The sequence below is a fragment of the Macrosteles quadrilineatus genome, unplaced genomic scaffold, assembly GCF_028750875.1.
Source record: "Macrosteles quadrilineatus isolate MER2022 unplaced genomic scaffold, UCM_ALF_1.0 Scaffold_2__2_contigs__length_208266976, whole genome shotgun sequence".
Lineage (NCBI taxonomy): Eukaryota > Metazoa > Arthropoda > Insecta > Hemiptera > Cicadellidae > Macrosteles > Macrosteles quadrilineatus.
Window position 1 is genome coordinate 158,586,475 of NW_026542595.1, and position 24,546 is coordinate 158,611,020.

General features: G+C 35.6%; 1 protein-coding gene across 1 annotated transcript in view; it reads left to right on the forward strand.

Annotated features, from left to right (window-relative positions):
* Positions 1-24,546, forward strand: part of LOC128985068 (uncharacterized) — a 164,277-nt gene that overhangs the window by 4,909 nt on the left and 134,822 nt on the right. The window contains exons 2-4 of the mRNA XM_054404441.1: positions 2,913-3,067; positions 3,621-3,775; positions 19,608-19,705. Coding sequence (XP_054260416.1) covers positions 2,913-3,067; positions 3,621-3,775; positions 19,608-19,705 — 408 coding nt within the window. The remainder of the gene's footprint in view (positions 1-2,912; positions 3,068-3,620; positions 3,776-19,607; positions 19,706-24,546) is intronic.

The window sequence follows — 24,546 nt, forward strand, 5'->3', positions numbered from 1 at the left end:
ATATATAAAGCCAAAAGTACCCATGAACTTTTGAGAAAACTACAAGTCACACCCCCATAAACCATATACTTAAAATGTTCGTCATGACGAGAAACCTTGCGCAAAATTATCCATTATTTCATAAATTGCCCTATAAGGTCGTAATTGCTTTCCAAAGGGAACTTTCCATTTACCTAATGTTAAAAATACCTCAGCTGTTATTATTTGTTTGTATTACCAAGTCCAGTCAAGGAATGAGGTGTAGAGTGCGTGAGCAGGTAACTAAGCGATTCCTTCAGAAACTTGTTCAGGGGGCTTAGGGTGTTAACATACCAAAAGTCCTGACTCCTAGGTGGTGAGCCAGGGGGTGGAGGGGGGAAAAAGGGGGGGAAAGGGGGGGGGAAAAGGTACGCATTTTGGGTTTTTTAATTATATCTCGAAAACTATCAACTTTTTGTATACTATAAGTAAATTATAAAATTGAAGAAGATTAAATTTTCTACAAGAAAAGTATATAATGTGTTTATTTTGGTTCAACAGATTACGAGTTATAACTTATTTAATTGATATCTTATTAAAATACTCCTTCCATAAGAAATACATGTAAATTAGTATGCGAAATGGGGCGAATCCTATCCGCCCAAAGGAAATATAAATGATATTCTGGAAATCTTGACAAAATTTCCAGTAATTTGACACTTTAATCATTAAAATTGATCCAAAATTAAGGCGAGGGCGAGGTAACAAAATTTCGAGTTTTGGTGTTTTTTTATTGGAAATATAAAAAAAAACCTTAAATCATCCCATTTTTAAACGCTCACCCTCGCTTTAATTTTTGACAAAATTTCATGATCAAAGTGTCAAATTACTGGAAATATTGTCAATATTTCCAGAATATCAGTTATATTTCCTTTGGGCGGATAGGATTCGCCCCATTTCGCATACTAATTTACATGTATTTCTTATGGAAGGAGTAATTTAATAAGATATCAATTAAATAAGTTATAACTCGTAATCTGTTAAACCAAAATAAACACATTATATACTTTTCTTGTAGAAAATTTAATCTTCTTCAATTTTATAATTTACTATAGTATACAAAAAGTTGATAGTTTTCGAGATATAATAAAAATACCCCCGTCGCAGCAAACCTGCATACTAAGCGAATTTCCATTTACCCGGCTTGATTTCTACTAAAATATTCCCTATAAATTTTCAGATTTATTTCCTATTTAAATAACATTAATTTTAGTGAGTAGTTAGGTTTGCTGCTACGGGGAAGATGTTGAGGTGTGTTTTTTCAATTGAAATATTGATAGGTTAGTATGAAATAAGACAAATTGCCAAATTTGATTAAAATATATCCATAAACAAGCAAACTAGAACAGTTTATTTATTCTCCATAAGAATAACATGGGAATTTTAAATTTACAATTTTTTTAATTTTCTCCGTAGTCAATGAACATTCAAAAAAACTTCAATATACTAAATTATTTGTTTTTTTAAGCTCTTCAAAATGGTCTAGAGAGAAATTAAGAAATTTAAAGTTTTTAGGGTCAAAAATGAGAAAACCCCATTTTTACCCCATAAAACCCCCCATAAACCCCTGATCCCATGGTCCGATTATGCTGGTTCGCGAACTCGTTCAAATAAATGTAGGTTTACACGTTTGTACCAAATTTCATCAAAATCGGATCAATTTTGCTCGAGTTATCGCGCTAACGGACACATATATAAATATATATATATATATATATATAAATATATATATATATAAATATATATATATATATGAATTTGAACGGATGGTGTTTTTGGCCTCTGGGGACCTCAAAACGAAAAAGTAAATCGGTCCCGGGTCTAGGTCTTACCATGAGACCTACGGTAATAGCTTATTCCCTATATGGGAAATTCGCTAAAACCCAAAATGCGTACCTTTTTCCCCCCTCCACCCCCTGGCTCACCACCTGGGAGTCAGGACTTTTGGTATGTTAACACCCTAAGCCCCCTGAACAAGTTTCTGAAGGAATCGCTTAGTTACCTGCTCACGCACTCTACACCTACTTTTGGATCATTCATTGACTGGACTATTACTGTATTCTGCTTTGTTTATTTCAGCTTAACTTAACCAATCAATAGTTTTATTAATACTTATGTAGTAAACGGGGTGGAGCCCGTGGGTAACAGCTAGTGTAATATAAACTGTTAATTTATAAGATTTCCAACCGTATGATACACTATTGAGCTTTAAGTCTGCTTATGTACGCTTTAGTGGTTTGAATACTACAAAACATGGTGTCTTTAACGTTTAAAACATACAAAGTCGGCATGTTTAAAGCAAAAATTTTATTAATATTATTATTATATGCGACGGCGGATATTTGAACGCCTTCAATGTGAGGGACGCAATAGTTTATACTGTTGGACCAAACGAACTCGTAGTTTTGGATAAAACAATTTTGGACCAAACGAACGGCAATATAATAAACGTTGGACCAAACGATTTTGGACCATTTGATTTTTTTAAATGTGCCTGTGGAGATAGTGTGAAGTTTATTGGACTAAATGCCTCTTTTCTGGGTTGCAGAATTAAATACTTAAAATCGTCAAGATTATAGTAGCCTATACCATTCTTTTGAGATGACTTCTACCAGCTGAGTGTGGCTTTTAGCTTTGAATTTCGATGGTACGGTAAAGGTAAAACTGTATTCTAAGTAATCATGTCTGGTCACTTGAAAACAAGAAAAGGGGAGGTGTGTTCCCACCCAATGATACTTTAAAGTTGTGACTTTCCCGTGGAGTGAAGTGCGAGTAACGGATTTTTATTATTATAATCATATAGACATCTACATACTAGAGGTACTTGAGCAACACATACTGCCACAAAAGCACGCCTTGTCCCTCTATACAGTTGGAACTCTTCTTGTTCGCAGACCAGCCTTCCTCGCGGCCCCAGGTGATCACTATCCGACCTGGACCCAGCAGCTCGCTCAAGGAGATCACAGTCATATCCGGCCCTAGACCTACACCTAGAAGACCCAGAGAGATTACCCTCATCTCCAATAACAGCTTCGTCAAACTCCCCGAGGTAAGCACTAAAAAATATAACATCTTTACAAGTTGGTAAGTGTCACCTCAGAAGTGTTAAATGCAAACAAAAGTTAAGGTTTAGAGTGTGTATTTTTAAGTACATTTTTGGTGATACGTAGTCAATGTTTTTTGTGACTTTAGAAAATTTCCATCACGATGCGTAAAAACAAGTTTTTACGACGTTTCGGGAATAGCATTTGTTCCTGATGGAACCGATGAGGTGGGAAATTATCTAAATCATAAGTGTCAGCCAAGGCTGAAAATTAAAATTAAATAACCCCACGCAGAGACAGAAAACGCGATTGTAGCCGAAAAAAAAACTAAGCAGGAAAAAAGGTTATGGTTAGGTGAACACAACGAACATGACAAATAACAAACGTCTGCTGGGGTTTTTAGCTTTTGACTGGGTTTCGTACTTATATTTTTATGTTTGAGGTGAGGGTGAAATCAGATTCCAAATCCAGTAATAACGTGGACCTTTTTACTAGTCGTTTTGGAAAATTTGCTCACGAATACCAAACATATTTTAACGAACAATAAATCTTTCACAGGAACAGGATCCGTTGTCTTGTCATCCATCTGAGGCTACGACAGTTGCCAAGAAGATTCCACGGCCTCCCAACGCCTTCATGATCTTCGCCAATGATTGGAGGAAACGTCTTGCGTTGCAGAACCCTACCGAGAGCAATAAGACTATCAGCGTGAGGTACGGTATCATTACTACTTACATTACTTAGTTGCTTTACCCGTGCTTCGCAAAGGGCCGAGAGGATGTAAAAGAGAAGATATTGTGTGGGTCTTTGAATTTTCAGGAAAAGTTACATCGGCTATGCCTATTTGTTTGTGTTTAAGATTGAGAGTACGGATATTCTGTTCTAACATTCAATATTGTACTAGAGTAATCGTGATTGTAGGCTACCACTTGGTTTTATTAAAAACATCCTTTGGTTTAGTTCAATCAGCTGTGTAGTAAACTGGTTGTTTGATCCGTGCTTCGTGACGGGGCGAGGAGAAGAATAGGCAATGGAGTTCTGAATTTTCAGAAAACAGAAGTTACACCCTCATTGACTGTAATAATACACTTAATTGTACCGATTGGTTTTATATTTACTTGTATAGGCCTACTTTGCGTTGTTGCATTAAATACAACCTTTAAAGTAGTTCAGGTTTATCGGAAAACTAATATTTTTCCTAAGAGTTCCTAAACAAGCCCTTTCATAAAATTATTATGCGTTTGAGAAGTGTAAGGCTTGGTTTTTTATATCATAGATTAAACATGCTAGAGTATGTTTAATCTATGGTTTTATCAAAAGTTCGCGTTCCTTATAAACGTCATGTAGACATAAATCCTGCACTATATTGAACTATTTCTGAAGTTCAATATTGTTATTTGAGTACTTATTTCTCCGTGAGTCGAGAGGAACAAAATAATCACTCTGAAGAAAGTTATTTTCCCCTGTAGTGGAACAGTTGTGTTTGTAGTTAATCTGCAATCCCATTACTCAGCACATAAACTAGTAGCCTATATTCCTTTGTACTATATTACAATAGCTGTAACTAGGTATTTATCAGTGATTCTCATTCTTCCAAAAACAATAGATCAAGTATCAGGAATAGTTATTTGTGCAACTAGTGAGCTGAGCAAAGGGAGCAATTGACTCACTCGAGAGAAATACTCACGAGCCGTAGGCGAGTGAGGAATGGTTTCTCGAGTGAGGCAATTGCACTTTGCACTCGAGTTGCACATTATATTTTTCCTAGACAGTTACCATAAAACTAATAAATTGGTAAAGAAACGTGACATATTTTTACACAGAAATGAAATATGACATTTAATGATACAACAGTACAACAGCTGACTAGCTGATTTACAGCCAGTGCTGCCAACGTATTTCGCGCGCATTCGACCTTGTCTGCATGCTCCGCGCTCACTATTTCGTGCCTTCACGTTGCAAATCTGGAGTGAGTGAGACAAAGTAATTAGAGTGAGACAATGTTAACATTGTCTCACTGATGAGCGAATTGGCCACTTTGCTTTCTCAAATCAGTGAGAGAACATGTACATTGTTAGGTACCTGTAGGAGTAGGAAAAGGTATAGAGGTCTACTGTTACTGTTACTGTTGTGCAATTAGCTTACTTGTCGTTTATCAGTAATTCCACCTTTCTAGGAACAACAGAGGTAGGCTACTATAGCACAATAGTTGTTACTTGGTGCTATAACTTCCTTCTCTGCTATGGCATCAGGCACATTGATTGAACAGACTATTTAGTGACGCACAGAGCACAGTAGGGGATCTTGTAATGTGTTCAGTACTAAGACTACGAGCAATGCAACAGTGGCAGGCAAAGTGAACAATACAGTACTCATAACTACCTTCAAATGTAGTGGCACGTGTCTAATGTACAAAACAGTGTGTTTGACAGCACTGCCAACTTCAAAACTACGGAAAGTAAAATTGAAAAGGAATTCCAAATTGCAATCCTTTCAATGTTCGAAGGTTGAACTCCAAGCGAATCGGAGGGAGGGGAGGGGCAAGGGATGTGACGGAACGGGACACTGATACGCCCTGACGCCCTGACTGTTATCGCCAACCGAGGGTACAGTCGGGCACAACGGAAGTGACACAGAATACGGTACACTCTGAACACAGCCCCCTGCAGACGGGGCAATTACTGGCGGCCACAAGTAAAGGCCAGTAGTGGCGGCCAGTTCTACTGGACAGGATGAACCCCTTCAGACGGGGCAAATAGTGGCTTCCAGTAGTTGAGGCCACTACCGGTGTAGTGGCCTCAGTTCTGCACTGAGATGTGAGCACAACACATCGTATACCATGGAGGACGTTGATGTACAATTCGAAAATTCTGTTTGTGAGGTTGTTAGTGAAGTTGTTAGTGAACTTACAGTGTGTTTGAGTGAAGAACTCAAAGATCTGTTGAGTAAGAAAAGATCTTGTTGGGTAAGAGAGTGGGTAGGGCGGAGAGAGGAAATGGGGGCCTCCAGTACAATATTCCGTGAACTTGCAGAGGAGGATCCTCTTGAATATAAGAAAGTTATGAGAATGAGTGTGATGCAATTTAATCACCTGTTAACTTTAATTGAACCAACAATTTCTAAACGTGATACTGTAATGAGGAGCGCAATTCCTGCCCGTACAAAACTAGAGGTCGCTTTACGTTTTTTAGCTACTGGCGACAGTTACCAAAGTCTAGGACTTATGTTTCGTTTACCAGCCAACACCATCTCATATTTTATGCCTTCTGTTCTAAAGGCCATTATTTCTGCATTACAAGATTATTTGAAAGTAAGTATGTAATCCTAACTTATTCACATAAACTATAGATTAGGATTTGTAAAGTAGTATTAATTTACACAGGTTTAGGAATTCGTAAATAAATTGGCATCAGAACTGTATCAGAAACTATAATTTTTAGTTAATTTTTTAATTATTATTCAACATTTTTAATTATTATTCAAGTTGACGATACAGGAATGGCCCATCAGTTGTATACGTTTGTTGGTCTGTTGTATATTCATCATTGTCATCGGATAAATTGCCATATGAAGACTTTCCTGACAACATAGGAGAAGGTGATGACATAGGAGGTTCTGGTGATGCCAGCAATGCCAACCTCTCTTTGGTTAGCATCGACTGAATTTTTTCTTGACAAGTTAGTCGATTCCTCAATGGCAATTCTTTTAATTGTGCTGCTACATAATTCCCGAAAAGGTCAACCTCGTCAGCAGAAACATTGCTTGTTGTGGATGCCCGATTATTGGCTGTTATTTGTTGTAATTTGTGAACCGTTGATTCAATCCTTGCCAACTTTGTTACACGACGTATTTTGGTCCTAGGCTTCTGAAAATCGGCACCGGCATCGGATTTTGATGTGTTTTCCTCATGGGGATCATCAATAGCACCCTCATCCTCTTCAATAGCACCCTCTTCAGTTTCAGTATCTGCAGTAGTTACATTCATTTCCTCCTTTGAAGTAGTTTGATTATCCTGAAAATAAATTTTATATCTTAGATATTACATTATTAAGAATGTTACTTTTTTTTAGGTTCCAAACACTGTGGAGAAATGGGTGGAAATTCAAAGAAATTTTGAAGCTAAATGGAATTTCCCGCTATGTGTTGGTGCAATAGACGGAAAGCATGTAGCTATAAAACGACCGCCTGGTACCTGTTCTGAATATTTTAATTACAAAGGAGGTTACAGCATAGTGCTTTTAGCATTAGCAGATGCTGATTGTAAATTTATTTACATTGATGTTGGATCAAATGGTAGAGCGAATGACTCAACTGTTTTTAGACAGTCCACACTTAAGTCAGCAATAGACAAAGGAGAACTAAATTTACCTACTGATTACTTCTTGCTGGGTGATGAGGCGTTTGCATTGACTCCTACCCTAATGAAGCCATACCCAAAGAAGAAGTTTTCATTAATGGAACGTATATTCAACTATCGGTTGTCACGGGCACGCCGAGTAGTTGAAAATGCGTTTGGGATACTAGCAGCAAGATTCAGAATATTTGGTAGGGAAATTGAAGTTGATATCGAAACTATTGACTTGATTGTGCAATGTGCATGTACGTTACATAATTGGCTGCGAACAACATCCCCAAGTACATATTTTGAAAGAGGATGGGTGGACTATGAGGACATAGACACTGGACTTTTCCATCCGGGTCTATGGCGTTCCAGTGGTACTGAATTACCTTCATTGAATGTTAGTCGTCGAGCAAACTCATATTCCATTAAGGCCTCAACAACAAGACAGCGCCTTGCTGAATACTTCAGCGGAGATGGACGTGTACCATGGCAAATGAAAGCTATAGGCATGTAAATATAGAGGCTAGGGCAACATCTTACTATTAAACGTGTACTTATTTCATATTGTTCACATTAACGTACACATAAGAGTTATGTGTATTATCAAATAACTTAATGTATGAAATAAAACATACATAAAACACATTTTTTGTTGTCAGTTTTTTAATAACTACTAGGCCTACTTCTGTTATTATTATTAAAATACATATTTTGGACATTACAATGTTTTTTTTTTTTTTTGGAGGGGGGGATAAAATGAAACAATAAACCAGATGGAGGGAAAATGCAAAAATGTTGTTTATCTCAACATTATATGCTGTAATTATGAAAAAAGGTTAAATGTATGTGTATTAATTGTTTATGAAATATTTTAGGTAAATTTCCGGCGTTCAATTGGAAATTTGATTATGTGTATATTTACAAATCGCTACAAGTCCATGGTTACATTAAACCTAGATATTTCATTAATATATTACTTACCAAATTAGACTTTGAGTTCCTGGTGATGGCGACCTCCCTCAGAAAACTATCGGCTAGTGTGAACCACTGCAATTTTGGTACGTATATCTCTTCTGTGCTTGCACCAGATTTTTTCGAATCATTAACTTTTGAGAGTTCACTTCTGTATGTTGTTTTTATTGTTTTTATTCGGGCACGCAAAAATGCTAAGTCGGGAACTTCGATTCCGAGTCCTTTCAGTTCTGCCTGTAATTTCAACATTGCACTTGTTCTCTTTGTTTGATTTGCATAATCAGGATGACGCGTATTCCATAATACCTCAAAGTTTATATATGTTTCTAAAAATGTACTGATGTCATCTGCATTCCATTTGACACACTTCCTTTTCACTGGTTCTGGTTTTGCAGCCATATTTTAAACGCACTAGGCACAGCAAATATTACACGCACAACGTTTCTCATTCGAGTCATCCACCCTACTGGCGACTTGGCGACTGACTGGCGGTGGCCAGTGCCTCCTCAGACGCGGCAATTAATGGCCGCCACTAGGTCACGTGACCAGCTATTGGACGTCAGGCGGCCAGTAAAAGCAAACTCGTTTGCTTTCAAGAGGCGGCCAGTATTTCGTTCAGTTTACTGGCCCTTTAGCAGGAGTACAACCATCAGACGGGGCAACTTTAGTGGCGGCCATTAATGGCCTTTACTTGTGGCCGCCAGTAATTGCCCCGTCTGCAGGGGGCTTGCATAGCGACAGAGCACCACACCCATTCATTCCTGGGCCATGTGAAACAGGAGGCTAACTGATTAACCTGTGTTCCTACTCCAGTAGCACTTTTTTAACGAGTTGAAGGCATGTTGAAGGGGGGTGGTCTAAACCCAAGTCCTACGTTATCAACCATCGACCTCAAGTTATAACAATTGATTAATTGACAGTCTAATGACAAATTTCATCTTGGTTCAGAACCAGCGACATTTAGATTTGAGGGCGAGCTGAGCACTGTAACCACCAATTGTTAGGGAAACTGAGACAAACAGGTGAGGTGCTTATGAGAGGAGACGATTATGTAAGACATCGTTATTCTCATAGTACTCACTTCAAGTGAAATTAACTTAGAGAATATAAATATCCATACATCTCCAGAACTTTGAAGAATTACCTCTGAACGTAACCAGACGTAACCAAACACTAACTTGACAAGCCGAGAATAAATACTTTTATTTACCTACTTAATTTTACTTGGACAATAACTTTAAGTTTGTACTTTGGATCAAACATCCTGCAATCTTTGGAATGACTGTTTAGATAATGTAGGTATATTTTTGTGCTGATCTTTTTTCTCTTGCCACACTGCAGCAAATGTGACAAGCCTAAATGAATCGAGCTGACTTTCTCGTGCATATTTGTGATGCTAATGAGGAAAGCTAGAAAGTACGTTTACAAACAAAGTTATGTACGAACAACGTGTAGTGTAATAGTCCTTGGGTCGCATTTTTGCGTGTCACAAGTCTATCAAAGATGAGAGTTTTGGAATTTATTTTACAACTTCTCAACTCCGAGTACCTAAACGCGACTCGCTGCAAGTAGAAAACAGGAACAGTAGAGCGATGGTGGTATAAATAAATAAAAGATAGCTGTTCAGCATAATTGCTGTCATTACAGCTGGAGTCAAAATAATAAATATTAATGAAGTGAAGCGTTTTGTCTCAACAACAGGGGCCAAGTACGTACTTTGAAAGTTCGAACCCATGTAGCACAGATGGTTGGGCCAACGTTGGCCAACTGTGGGACAGTTGGTCGATGGTTGGTTGGAGCTTCCACAACCAACCAACCGTTGTCCAACTGTATATCTCGTAGTTGGGCCAACCAATATTTACAACTGTGGACCAACATTGGTTCATTGTTAATGAAATACATTAATATGCATTGCTGGGTATCATACATCAAGCCAACCGTTGTCCAACCGTTTTTCACTCCGTTGGACCAACAAAAGATACTTTTGTTGGACCAACGATGGTCCATAGTTGAGTTTACACGACTTTCATTCTCTGGGTCTAGCTTTCACAACATAATTATAATAAAATATCTGGTTTTACAATACCTTTATCAGTTCCAAAAGTTTCCAAAAGTTTTTGGAACTGATAAAGGTATTGTAAAACCAGATATTTTATACAGTTCCGGGGCTACAACAATGAATTTTAATAATTATAATAATGCAAATATTTTTTAAAATAATATTCTTTAACTTATTTGCAACAATTTAAGGGGAAAGAGTAATTAATCATATAACAGGCAATTATAATAGCATTAAATACCAGTATCCTCTCTAACTAAAAAAAAAAAAAAAAAAAACTACTTATGATGCCTTAACAGATTAACAGAATCATATTATACTGTGTAGTATCAAAAATGTTTGAAGTATTGCGACCATTGCAACTGTCGGCTACTCTTTCACCACTTGAAAACTCTCTATATCAACAATCACAGATAGCTCAGTGGTAAAGTAAGAGGCTCATAAGTCGAAGGACCCGGGTTCGAGACCTGTCTGGGCCGAAAAATTTTGTTCTAGCTTTTTTTCAAAATTTGTTTTTATGAACTATTTAATCAATTTACTCAACTAATAATTATGCTTTTCGTACTAAATCTTTATTATTTTGAGTGAAATAAAACGGTTGGTCAATGGTTGGATGGAAAACAGTTTAAAGAGGTGACATTTCTACCGTTGGCCAACTGTGTGGCTCCACAATTTACCAACGTTGGCCCAACCATCTGTGCTACATGGGAAATGCTTCTGACTTTTCCCTCATCTACAGCTTTCACTAGTCTTCGAACACGCCGAAGATTGCAATAATTGCAAGACAATTAGATGTGTATTGACGTTTGGCTTGATTCAAATTACGTGCAATGGGTTCTTTCTAGTAGCCCAGTCAGTTAACAGCCAAAAGGGGTGCGCCATTGTAAACTTGAGTTTTTACTCTGTTTACATAGCTTCAGTAGATCACTGAATTTACATTTAAAAAAGCAAAATACACTTGGCAATTTTTTAAAATTAAAAGTGTTTTAATATACGGTAGACCTACACGAATGCAAAAACTGCCACGGAATAGTTTTTAGAACTGTTTTTATTCATATTATAATTATGTAGTTTAATCCACACTATCGTTCTACACCACACCAGACTGGTGTGGACGTCTTTTAACAGGGTTTACTGCTCGAGATTTAAAAACTCTTCAAGTATTCATATTCGCCGAATATGACGGATACGTACACCATTCATCACCGCCAACGTATCGATAACGGGAACATTCGCTCCAATAGCGGGACACCAGCTGACGCAGAGTTTTACTAACAGCTGATTATTTAGATCAGCTGGTGACAACCTCGGTGGGAGCGGGCCTCAACGCAGTAGACAACAATAAGCAGTCACGTGACTCGAGATAACAGACGTAGCACCGGAACATAGTCACTAGTCAGTCACAGTCAGTAGTGAAAACGGCCTTCTAGCTAGTGCAGTGCACCGTTAGTGTGGTTCGATGACTTGTAATAATTATGTTATTGGATTATACAATGTAGTGTAGTGTACTGTACAACATCGCATCGGTGGAATGCAGTTGGTGAGTTTGTAATGATTAATGCAGGGGATGGTGTGTTTATTTCAAGGTATGAATGAAATGTCAGTATAGTTTGGAATTTGTATTTTGAAATTTTTTGAACTTTTCAACAACTCGTTGAAATGGAAAGATTCAAATATATGGAATATTTTATGAAACTACTGGGAGAGTTACTTAAAATGTTAAGAGATTTGTTTGGGATTTAGGCGGGTACAGTTTCTTAACTGGGCAATGCTAATATTGATCGAAACTATCTAATTGAAAATATTGATTAATAATCGATATTTTTAAATATATCTATTATAAAATAAAACTATCATAACCTAACCTAACCAACCAAACTTGCTGATGGTGAAAAAAATCGCATGAAGGTTTACTTATCGAGTCGATAGTTTCAATCGATATTAGCATAGCCCAGTTAAGAAACTGTAGGCCTACCCGTACAACATTTTCATATTCTATAAATAAATAGTAAACAAGCAGGCCTAGGCCTAATTTAAATATATCCTGTAAAATACCTATGGGTCGAACGACTTGGACAATTTTGATGCTGTTTTGTAATAATGTTTTTTTTCCGAATCTAAAACTTTGAACAAATAACAAATGCCTAGAATCATTTTTAGCTTGAAAATGTATTAACTTTCTATAACAGATTTCTCCAATCGTAAATTTTAACAATCACAAAAACCACTAATAAATTAATTTAATTGAAATATATATTTTCTGGAAATTGTGTCATATTTTGAAATAGTTACTCTAAAAGATTATCCTGTATGTATGATAAAGAGCAACTTTACATGTAGGCTAAAAATTATGTTTAATCTGTTTAAACACAAAACCAAGTTTCTTAAGTGAGGCAAAATAAATAAGAACAATTTATGAAAGTTTTGATCATATCTGAAAGAAATTGAATTCCATTTTATAAGGTGCCCCACCAATGTTGCGATTCTCAATCAACAGTTGTTATCAAGATGTCTCATTTTAATCGGTAGAAATGAAGTGTCGAAATGTCTTCCTGCCCTTGAACCCGACTCTTCATTGTGCTCCTTAAGCAATTCAGGACTAATAGACATTGATTGCCATCACGGTGAAGGATAAGCCCATCATAGCCTTCGTGTCCTCCACGAGTTGATGGTAATGCCTGGACTCGCTTGACAAGTAGAAGTTGCACTTTTGAGGCCTTTCTGTATCCCCGTCAATTGTGATGCTGATTTGGATGTTGATGAAAGTTATTTGGGTGAAGATAATAATTTGAATGACGTTGATTATGAAAATGTGGATATTGTTGTTGTATGTTAAAGTACCTTAATTGCTGTAGTGTGACATAAACTAGCAAATTAAATTGCCTAGTCATCTTGATTGAAATAATTGACAATTGTAATTAAGTTGGAGAAACTTTTATCGTTTTGAAGCCGCATGATTCTAGGTTTTTGAATTGTTATATTATACTGCTTCCCCATAGCCTACGAGGTTGCTGGTTTGATCATGAGCAATCTCAGTGGCTGTAGATTTCATTTCCTGAAACAGAAACTAGCTGATCATTAGAGGATCAATAGAGGCTTGGGTTAATAACAAAGAGAGACTTTTGAGATTGAAGGGATGTATTCAAATCAAATCAAATCATTTCTATAATATAATATAAATACCTCGTCACAGCTCTGAAGTTGCTGTATATTACAGCTGTTTCGGCATCAAAATGCCATCCTCAGATACACATACATCCACCTAAATTGGCGTCGTTAAACTGTACACACACACGAACACCACAAAAACACGTAAAACAAGAGACAGAGCTGTGACGAGGTATTTATACAGGGTGTCCCTCGAGAGGTGTCTCAAATCGATTACTGGAAAACGGCTTAACGTACAAGGATGAAATAAAATTATTTCCAACTAAATCGACCCCAAGGAATAACGTAAAAATATTTTTAACTTTTTTCAAATACAGGGTGTGCCAAAAACTGAGGGTCACTAGTTCGAATCTCGGAATTTTCATATGTAAACATATGTCATGTTATACATCATTTTAAAGGTATTTGATAGACAAACATTTTGGCGAAAACCAAAATTAGTTATCTTTTTCCGTTTCAAAATGGCGGCAGTTTTTTTGAAAGAAATCTATATTTTTTTAATACTCTGTATTTCTTATACCAATGCATTTAGCACTTCTCCGGTTGCATTTTCTTACTCGTTATGAAATTAGCTTTACTCTGATATGCAACAAGTAACGGTTTTTTGAAATAATAAAAATTCCAAAGAAATTTATTTTTGAAAATTTGCAAATGTTCATTGTTCAAAATTTTCAAATAGCAACATATGTCAAGTGGCACATCATTTTATAGGTTTTTCAATTCCTAACAACTTTGTAATTTACACTTACTTCTTATCTCTTTTAGTTTTTGTGTAAATAACAAAAAACCTAATTTTCCTATATCAAATGCATGTTATTTGGGTTTGACTCTAAAGGCTTCATTTCATTTAGTGTTGAACCATGTCAAACCCAAATAACATGCATTTGATATAGGAAAATTAGGTTTTTTGTTATTTACACAAAAACTAAAAGAGATACGAAGTAAGTGTAAATTACAAAGTTGTTAGGAATTGAAAAACCTATAAAATGATGTGCCACTTGACATATGTTGCTATTTGAAAATTTTGAACAATGAGCATTTGCAAATTTTCAAAAATAATTTTTTTTGGAATTTTTATTATTTCAAAAAACCGTTACTTGTTGCATATCACAGTAAAGCTAATTTCATAACGAGTAAGAAAATGCAACCGGAGAAGTGCTAAATGGATAGGTATAGGAAATACAGAGTATTAAAAAAATATAGATTTCTTTTCAAAAACACTGCCGCCATTTTGAAACGGAAAAAGATAACTAATTTTGGTTTTCGCCAAAATTTTTGTCTATCAAATACCTTTAAAATGATGTATAACATGACATATGTTTACATATGAAAATTCCGAGATTCGAACTAGTGACCCTCAGTTTTTGGCACACCCTGTATTTGAAAAAAGTTAAAAATATTTTTACTTTATTCCTTGGGGTCGATTTAGTGGGAAATAATTTTATTTCATCCTTGTACGTTAAGCCGTTATCCCGTAATCAGTTTGAGACACCTCTCGTGGGACACCCTGTATTATATTATAGTCATCTAAACCACTATTATTATCTCAGGGGCTAAACCATGTCTATCAAATCATTTCATTGGGCCAAATTAACAATTATACAGTTTGCATTAGTCAGGTCAATACAAATATACTATACTATACATCAATTACTAATTCTATAATTTACAATAATAATTACAAATTAGAGCTTTCAAAACATTTCAGGAATTCTTGGTCGCTATAACAGGTTATACTTAGCAATTTATGTTTTAATTGTTTTTTGAATTTTGAAAGGCTTGGTTCCAACTTAAGGGATAATGGAAGTGAGTTGAAAAGCTTTATGCCAATGTACAATGTGTGTTTTGAAAGTTTTGTGTTTAGGAATTGGCAAGTTAAATGAGTTGCGCAATGCGTATTGATTTTTAGTAGAAAAGTCAAATTCAGGAAAGTTTTGTTTCAAAAAGGTCAAAGTTTCTAGAATGTAGATGGAGGGAAAAGTCAAGATTTTTGAATTGAAAAAGTACTCTCTGCAGGATTGACGCTTACGCAAAGAGAAAATAGTTCTCACAGCCATCTTTTGGATTTTGAAAATAAATTTGGTTTCTTTGCTCTCAAATCCCCAAATTGCAACAGCATATGCCAGATGGGGATAAATGAGACCATAAGCCGTCAGCAGCACATTGAGATTTTCATTGTTTCTGATATTGCGTAAAACAAAAATTCCAGAACTGAGTTTACTTGTAATGAGTTTGGCATGGCTGAAAAAACTATGTCTCTCGTCCAAGATCAACCCTAAAATATTTACATTTGCAGTTGGGTGGACCTCAGCTCGTCCAGGAGGAGACTAAACCTAACATCTCGTCTCTTATTTAAATGGAAATTTATAAGCTGAGTTTTTCAGTGTTAATTTTTAGTAAGTTGTCGTCAAACCATTGAATTAAATTAATTGCTTCAGAAAAAGATAATTGTTCCAGATTGTACAATAGGTGTTTGTTAGGTTAGGTTAGGTTAGGCAGACTTTTGAATCTTATAGATTTTATATGTTCACATTATGATACAGTACAGTTTCACTGACACTGAGGTAGAGATACAAACAACTGTAGGTAGTTGTATCAAGAATCAAGATCTTTATTGTCATTGACCTTTTACAAGGAATAGACATAGTCAACAATAGAAATAAAAACTAAAGCTATAAAATACAGTGGGTTCTAAATTAAAAATTAATATTAACATCAGAAACTGAGTAGGCTACTCTGTTATACAGTAATATGGATTTTGGATGAGCCATTCAAACATTTTAGACTTAAACCTATTGAAAGGAACCTGTTTTGCTGCCAGACCTAATTTATTAAAAAACCGTATGCAATTTATTTTATGGCAGTTATCTGTTTTGGCCAATCTATGGGCAGGGATATCTAGATTGGATTTGCCTCTTGTAAGAGTGTATACTCTCTCTACAAGTGAATTGATGAAGATTGGCTTTAGTGTAGAGGAGTATTTGAAAAATATACAAATTTACTATACGGTCATAATTTTAAGGTTTATAAAAAGAAGTTGACAGCTATCCACAGGGCCAGCCCCACAGATTGTTCGTATGACTTTTTTTGTAATAAAAGAATTTCATGGGTGTGGGGGGAGTGTCCCCATAGTATAATCCCGTAAGAAATATGAGATTGAAAAAAACCAAAATAAGTAATCCAAAGGTATTCATTACTAACAAAATCTCTGAGTTTCCAAATTAGATAACTTACTCTGGACATTTTTTTACAAGTGATTTCTATGTGCTCTTGCCAATTTAATTTTGAATCAATTTGGAATCCTAATAATTTTACAGATTTTAATTCATTGTCAAGTGGGGATGGACTCAAAAGAATTTTCTGTGTTTTTTTCTTGATTATACACGTCAATTTATTTGAAGAAAACCAATTTAGTGCTGATGTTATTGATTCATTAGTATAGTTAAATCAAGCTCATGGAGATCTCTATTTGTTGCAATCAAAGTTGTGTCATCAGCATACAACAGTGTCTACATCAACATTCCTCGGCAGGTCATTTATCGAGATTAAAAACAAGAATGGTCCCAAAACCGAGCCCTGTGGAACACCATCTGTAGTACAAATTATGTAGGCTAAATAAAAAATTCTGATTATATTCACTGCAAGCATGAATTGATTGAAGCAGTTATCGAAATTGATAATTTATATTTAAAATAACACAATATTTAATAATGATTTAACGATAATTAATAACTTACAATTATTCACTCTAGCATCTCAAACTGACCAATTTCTGTTTCATAACAATAGTCTACAGTACTAAAAATAGTTAGTGAAATGTTACATACATTTATGTTTCTCAGGAACATGATTGGTCAAGATTGTAATTATGGATATAAACTAAGCTTGGTTAACCACGGCTGTAAAATATACCTTTATAATAAATAGAAAACAAAGTATTTGAAGTTGAAGTCAACGTTACTATCACTTCACAATGAAGTTCTTAGATTGGCCACAGAAATCAGTCACTTAGGCCTACTCATTGAAAATGAAAAGAAAGTTTTAATTGCAGTGATTAATATACTTTAAAGATGAAAAAGTAAAACCAAAGTTTTGCATTAATACCAAATTTTTTAATGTTCAAAGCTTTATTTTAAAAGGTAGGATAGCAGGTATACTTTTAACCTGCAGATGTAAAATTGGTCATCATGATATGGTTTATTTGAGCTGTTGGTGTAAGGCAGAACAAATGTACAGTAGCTGTAATACTTTTACAATATTTTACTACTATAGAGGGGAATAAGGTAATTGATTGAATGGTTAAAGTTTATACAGTAGTATAAAATAAACACAATTGGAAAATTTTAATCAAAATATATCCAGATAGTTAATTTATCATCAATGTAACTAAAACAGGAATTTAATCTTTTTCAAATTTTTCTTCATAACTTCTTACAACAAGGATTCAAATACCGTGTATATACATTTGGCAAAATTTGATCAAAATTTATAAAGACAGTTATATCCTCAATGTAATTAAAATAGGAATTTTAAATTTAATCTGTTTTGAAATTTCTTTGTAACAATTTCTTACAACAAGGCTTCAATACCTTATAAACTAAATCCAAACACTTGATCAGCTGTGAGACACTGAAGGTACGTTTAAGCTTAAGTTAAGTACATTAACGCTTGAATGTATGGTAAGGTAAACGCACCAGTAGCTGACAGTATAAGAAACTATACGCACTTAATAATCCGTGGTTTTGAATAAATAGGAACTAAAGAGATATTACGGATTTTATGTGATTCTAAATTTAGTGTAGTTTTCAAATATGTCATACAAAAAGGGTTTTTTATATATATTTTATAACATTTTTAAACTTAATTCAACCTTTGTACGTGTTCCAGTGGCTGACAGTGAAAAAAGTGCTTGTACCAGTAGCTGACAGTCAGTTGTCCCAGTAGCTGACACTGGAACTATACATGTACTAGCTGCTAAACCTATGGGTTTTATAATTTATAAGACGAATAAAATCTAACTTAATAATTAAATTATAAAATCATGTAAAACGTTATTAAGAAAATTTATTTTACATATTTTAAAATAAAAAATATTTACATTTAAAAAATATATATATTTTTTATTTATATTAAAAACATATATACATTTTTTTAGATAATTTGGATTATTAATTAAAAAATTGAAATCATTTTATAAAAATGTGAGTTCACATAAATTATAAATAGCATGCAAATTTCGATGGGTTAAACCAATTTAATATTGTGCAAGTAGCAAATATCCCCTGTCAGCTATTGGAACTTGTATGGCTTTTGTGTACCAAAGCCTGACATTGACATAATTTTTAATCTAAATCCCCTAACACCCCAATTTTATCATGAAATTGTCAACAAAGGTATAATTGATAAAAATAATGAGCCTAATCATTAATACTATTTAAGAAATTTAGCGAAATGACTAAAAACCAAACTTACCTTCTTAACAATTTCATTAAGGGAATCGACTAAATGTGTTGTGTACAGACAGGGTCGCTTTCAAACCACCACCATTCAGCGAGTATGGGCTAAATTTCACTAATTTTTTTTTTGTAAACAAATCAAGAATAAACATATGTTCTTCTAACAATGCAATCATGTGTAAATATTTTTAAGAGACCACATTATAATGTAAAGAAACTCAAAACTGTCAGCTTCTGGAGCACTGTCAGCTACTGGTGCATTTACCTTAATATCTTCAATTTCTTTCAGTTTTATAATTTGAAAATATCATTTTGATCAAATAGAAGACCTTTTTACATCCTTAAGCTAGCCCCTTGGTATTATAGCTAAATAACGCAGTGCACATTTGTAAAATTTAACCCAAGTGCAGATGAAACATTTGGGTTATTGTGCATGAAACGAACATCAAAGCAGGCTTCAGACACTTTTCTCTAAGATGAGAAGTTTATTTGCCGTGTGCAAAACTAATATCCTTTGCATTTTTCTAAAAAAATAATATCTATTGTAGACTGGGTCAGATGTGGAAGAATATGACTAAAAGTGCCAAAGAAACTTATTACCAAAGATCAAAGCAGGCAGGTCAAGATCACAAATTAAAGTACCCTGGTGAGTGTTTATTTCCAATTCTTTTACAGTAGTTTGATCACTCTATTTTTTTTTCTTCCATGTATAACAATAGGCTTATTTAGTGTTAGTAGATTTTTTATTTGATTCATTTTTTATTTTAACATAACAGCAAAGGTTAAAATATTTATGCTCCTATTTAATGATTTTGCTATATATTTTTTACGGGGAAAATGTAAAGAAAGTGGAGGAATGAGATACTAATGTGCAGCCCCTGAAGAGATCGAAATCCTCTCTTACTTTTTGTGTATTCTATGAGAGACCCCATCCTATTTTTGCTCTTTAGACCCTTAGCTTAAGAACTGCCCAAATTACAGAGTAAGTGCTTGCATAACCACGTACCTAGCTGAACTATTTGTGGACTGGACTTGAATCTGAGCTCTGTCACTGTCCACTATTGCAGCCACTACAGATACATTACTAGATGTGCTTCACCGCCCAGAGGTACCCAATCACGTTGGATGCCAAAGACTACAAAAATAGGATGTAAAAATTGAAATAGCATTCAATTTTATATTTATTTCAGTATTGATGAACGGAGGACTGAAGTTTTCTCATATATGATGTGATGTGTTCATTCATTACCGTATTGATGAATTGGGAATGAAACTTTGTCGCATGTCTGATCAACTCAATGTTACAGTGCCGGATTTACCACTAGGTCGATTAGCAATAGGGGGCCGCAGAGGATTAAGAAAAACATTTTTTAGATAAAAAAATAATTTATTTTAAAACACCAGTTTGCACAGGGGACCATAATGATGTCAACGCTTACCACCAAGGGAAATGTTCACCAATGATACCAGATGTTTTTAACATGACTTTGCCGCGATCTGTTTTTTAACTAAACCTCACCATTACCAAAAATAAACTTCGAACTATAACATAACAATTCACAGACACAACAAAAGGAAATAAGATTGAAATGTAAGAGATCTCTGGTGCTTTGTGCTTAGTACTCAGTACTCCATTTTATATTTTATACTGTGATGAACTCCGAGGTAGGTCGTATCGTTTTAAGACCTTGATGCCAGTATCCGTTCAGTCGTTGCTAGGTTCGTTCCAGGGTGGGGGGGGGGGGGGGGGAGGGGAAGAAAGGTTCGAAGGCTGGCTCAGATACTGGGCAATGTTTCAAGTCGTCTGCAATAGGGCGACACTCATCATAGCCACCGGGAATGCTGGGTTTTCACTAGCAGGTTATCGGTATGATATCTAATGCTATGGATTACTCTAGCAGGACGGGGTCGTGCTTGGATTACTCTAGCAGGACTTAAGTGAAAACTGCTGAGATTTCTCTAGCAGGATGAGCAAAACTTACCGGTTTTGAAGTTAGGTGACGTTTTCGCCTCTTCTTAGACCCGTCCTCGTAGGCGATGCTGGGCTCAGTGGCAGGTGGTTTGGAGAGCTTTTTGGGGCGTTGGGTTTTTGGAGGGGTGTTTAGGTTGTGGAAAGATTCAGGTTAGTACAGGAGGGCGTCATGAAGGTTCGGGGGAGTTTTATGCGCGACGCCACCCTGGGATTGGCGATGCCGTGGTAGGTATATGACGTTAGGGGTGATGGGTTCTGGTGTCGGGAAAGTTAAAGGATGAAAAGGGTGCAAGGCAGCGGCTTGAACTGCGACACCGGGGCTGGGATTGGTATAGGTAAATACGGTAGGACTTGTCAAGGACGGGGGACGTGTTTTTGGATATTGGGACCTTTTCTTGGAGACATAGGTGTGTTAGAGACAATGTCGGGGGTGAAAAGGTATCAAGGGAAGGTTAGGTAAAGGATCCCTTAAGGGGACTTCTGAATTCGTACGGGGAAACTTTTGGGAGGGATACCGGACGATGCTGGGGGTTTGGAGGCGACGCCGGTTGTAGCAAGGTATCAGGGGAGGGTAAGATAAAGGATCCCTGAAGGGGACTTCTGAATTTGTTCGAGGAAACTTTCAGGAGTGATACCGGACGATGCTGAGGGTTTGGAGGCGACGTTGGTGGTAAAAAGGTATGAGGGGAAGGATTCCTGAAGGGGACTTCTGGATTCGTTTGGGGAAACTTTCTGGAGGGATACTGAACGACGCTGAGGGTTAACGTCAGGAAGGCAAAAGGAATTAGTAAGTAGGTAAGGGAAGGTGAAAGGGGTACAGGGAGTGAATGGGTTACGTTACAATACTGCAGTTTGGTGAGTCATTGGCTCAGTCAGTAATGCAGAGGACAACCAGTACTATAATAAGTTTAGTATTTTCTGGTGGATTTCTTTTACTGTTTATTTACCTCATGAAGTATGAACAATGAATACTCATTCATATTGTATTCATTGGTATGAATACTTTGTATTCATTGGTATGAATACTTTGTATTCATTGGTATGAATACTTTGTATTCATTGGTATGAATACTTTGTATTCATTGGTATGAATACTTTGTATTCATTAGTATGAATGCCAGGATTTATTGTCAAACACTAAATGATTATTAGAGTTGTTCCAGCATTTTATTTTGTTTTAAAGGTAATACTAACTGTATTCTGTATTTGCAAATTTAAAATGGTCAAAATTTAAAAATTGCTTATTCCCTATGGGAAATTCGCTAAAAGGCATCCTGTTTCTAAGTATTACCACGAGACCTATGGTAACAGCTAATTTCATGTAAATGGGAAATTAAATAAATACCCCCGCCGCAGCAAACCTGCAGACTAAGCGAATTTCAACTTGTCTCATACATTTTTACTAAAATATTTCCATAAATAAGACATATTTATTCCCAATTTAAATAACATTATATTTAATGAGTGCTTAGGTTTGCTGCTACGGGAAAGGTAAAAAGTGTTTTTTGAACATACGTCAAATAGTATAGGATGAAATAAATAAATTTGCCAAATTTTATCAATATATATCCATAAACAAGTAAACTATAACCGTTGTCATTTTCTCCACAAGAATAACATGGGAAATTTAAATTAACACTATTTTTGAATTTTCTCCGTGACCGTTAGGCATACAAGAGCGCTTCAATATACTAAATTATTCATTTGTTTAAGCTCTTCAAAACAGTTTTAAAAGAAATTGCAAAAATTTTTGTTTTTAGGGTGAAAAATGGGAAAAACCCATTTTTACCCCATAAAACTCCCCATCAACCTCCATTCCCATGGTCCGATTATGCTGGTTCGCGAACTCGTTCGAATAAACGTAGGTTTACACATTTGTACCAAATTTAATCAAAATCGGATCATTTTTGCTCGAGTTATCGCGCTAACCGACACATATCTAATGTATAAAATTCTCGTGTCACAGTGTTTGTCTGCAAACTCTTCCGGAACGACTTCACCGATCGTTATGAAATTTGGTGTGTAAATTCTGTAGGTATGGGAATCGGACGTAAACTATTTCCCGTTTCAAAATTCTTAAAAGGGCTCCTCCCCAGTGGCTCTGGAGTTTCCCATGTTAACCTTATGAGAAATGGAATTAATGAATCTTAACAGCTGTTTCAATTAAACAAGTTGGTTCTGTTCTATGATGTTCAATAGCATTAAAGTTACAAGGATTACCAACAGGGTGCAACACTATTATTTCTTTTACATTTATGACAACAGCTAATTTGCAACCAAAAGGTGAGTGAGCGTAGCGAACGAACTTCAACCTAGAGGCGAGTGAGCGTAGCGAACGAGCTAACCTGAAGGCAAGTGAGCGCAGCGAACGAGCTCCAACCTAAAGGTGAGTGAGCGTAGCGAACGAGCTCCAACCCAAAGGTGAGTGAGCGTAGCGAACGAACTTCAACCAGGACGTGATTGAGCGATGCGAACGAGATCATCTTGAAAATTAAACGTAACGGTACTTTCTTTCCATCGGTCTGTCTTAGGGGAAACCTATAACTTAGGCGATACGAAGTTCGCCGGGTCAGCTAGTATATATATAAATATATAGCCTACATATATGAATTTGAACGGATGGTGTTTTTGGCCTGTAGGAACTTAAAAACGAAAAATTAAATTGATCCCGGGTTGAGGTCTTACCATGAGTACTACCACGAGGAGGCTGTAGTACAACGGTAATAGCTTATTCCCTATATGGGAAATTTGCTAAAAAGAACCATCATTAAACCGTAAAATACAAAGAATCCCTTTTTCAAAGTAAATAATCAAGGACAAGGTTTCAAATACGTAACAATAACCATTTCTTTTTCTCTTGTTGACATTGATGAAGGATGCAAATTGTTGATTCAAATTTGATAAAAATTTAATTCAAGTTCCAACCATAAAATACTTATTGAACAAAGAATCTAGCATGATATAAAAGTGTACAATATGAACCAAAACATCAAAGTAAACAAAAACAATTTCTTAACATTTGAACAGATGTTTCAATGTACAGATAGAATAGAAAGGAATTATATGACATTCTTCCCCTCCTAGCTGACATAGTCTTTTAAATACAAAGGCGCGTGTTTACTCCTGGAGCTTCTCCTTAGAGCAACATGGTCTTGATTCAGTATTTCTTCTTCTTGGAAGATAGGCTCAGATTTGACCTCAACTTCAGAACTTCTTTCATTTTATTTGTAGATTTGAGTTTGAGCCTTCTTCATGTCGTAGATTTGAGTTTTGAGTCTTCTTCATCTCGTAGATTGGAGTTTGAGTCTTCTTCATGACAAAAGGGGAAGATGTTTAGATATTTAATATTCTATGCTTTTAAAATAGCATATGATTCTTCATGTTTATCTTACATCTGTTTACAAATAAGTTGTTGTTATGTTTTTATAAGTAGAAACTTTTAATATTGCTAAAAATGTCTCCTTTATTTAGAACTAATTAATAAAAACTAAACAAACCTACAACCCGCATATGCG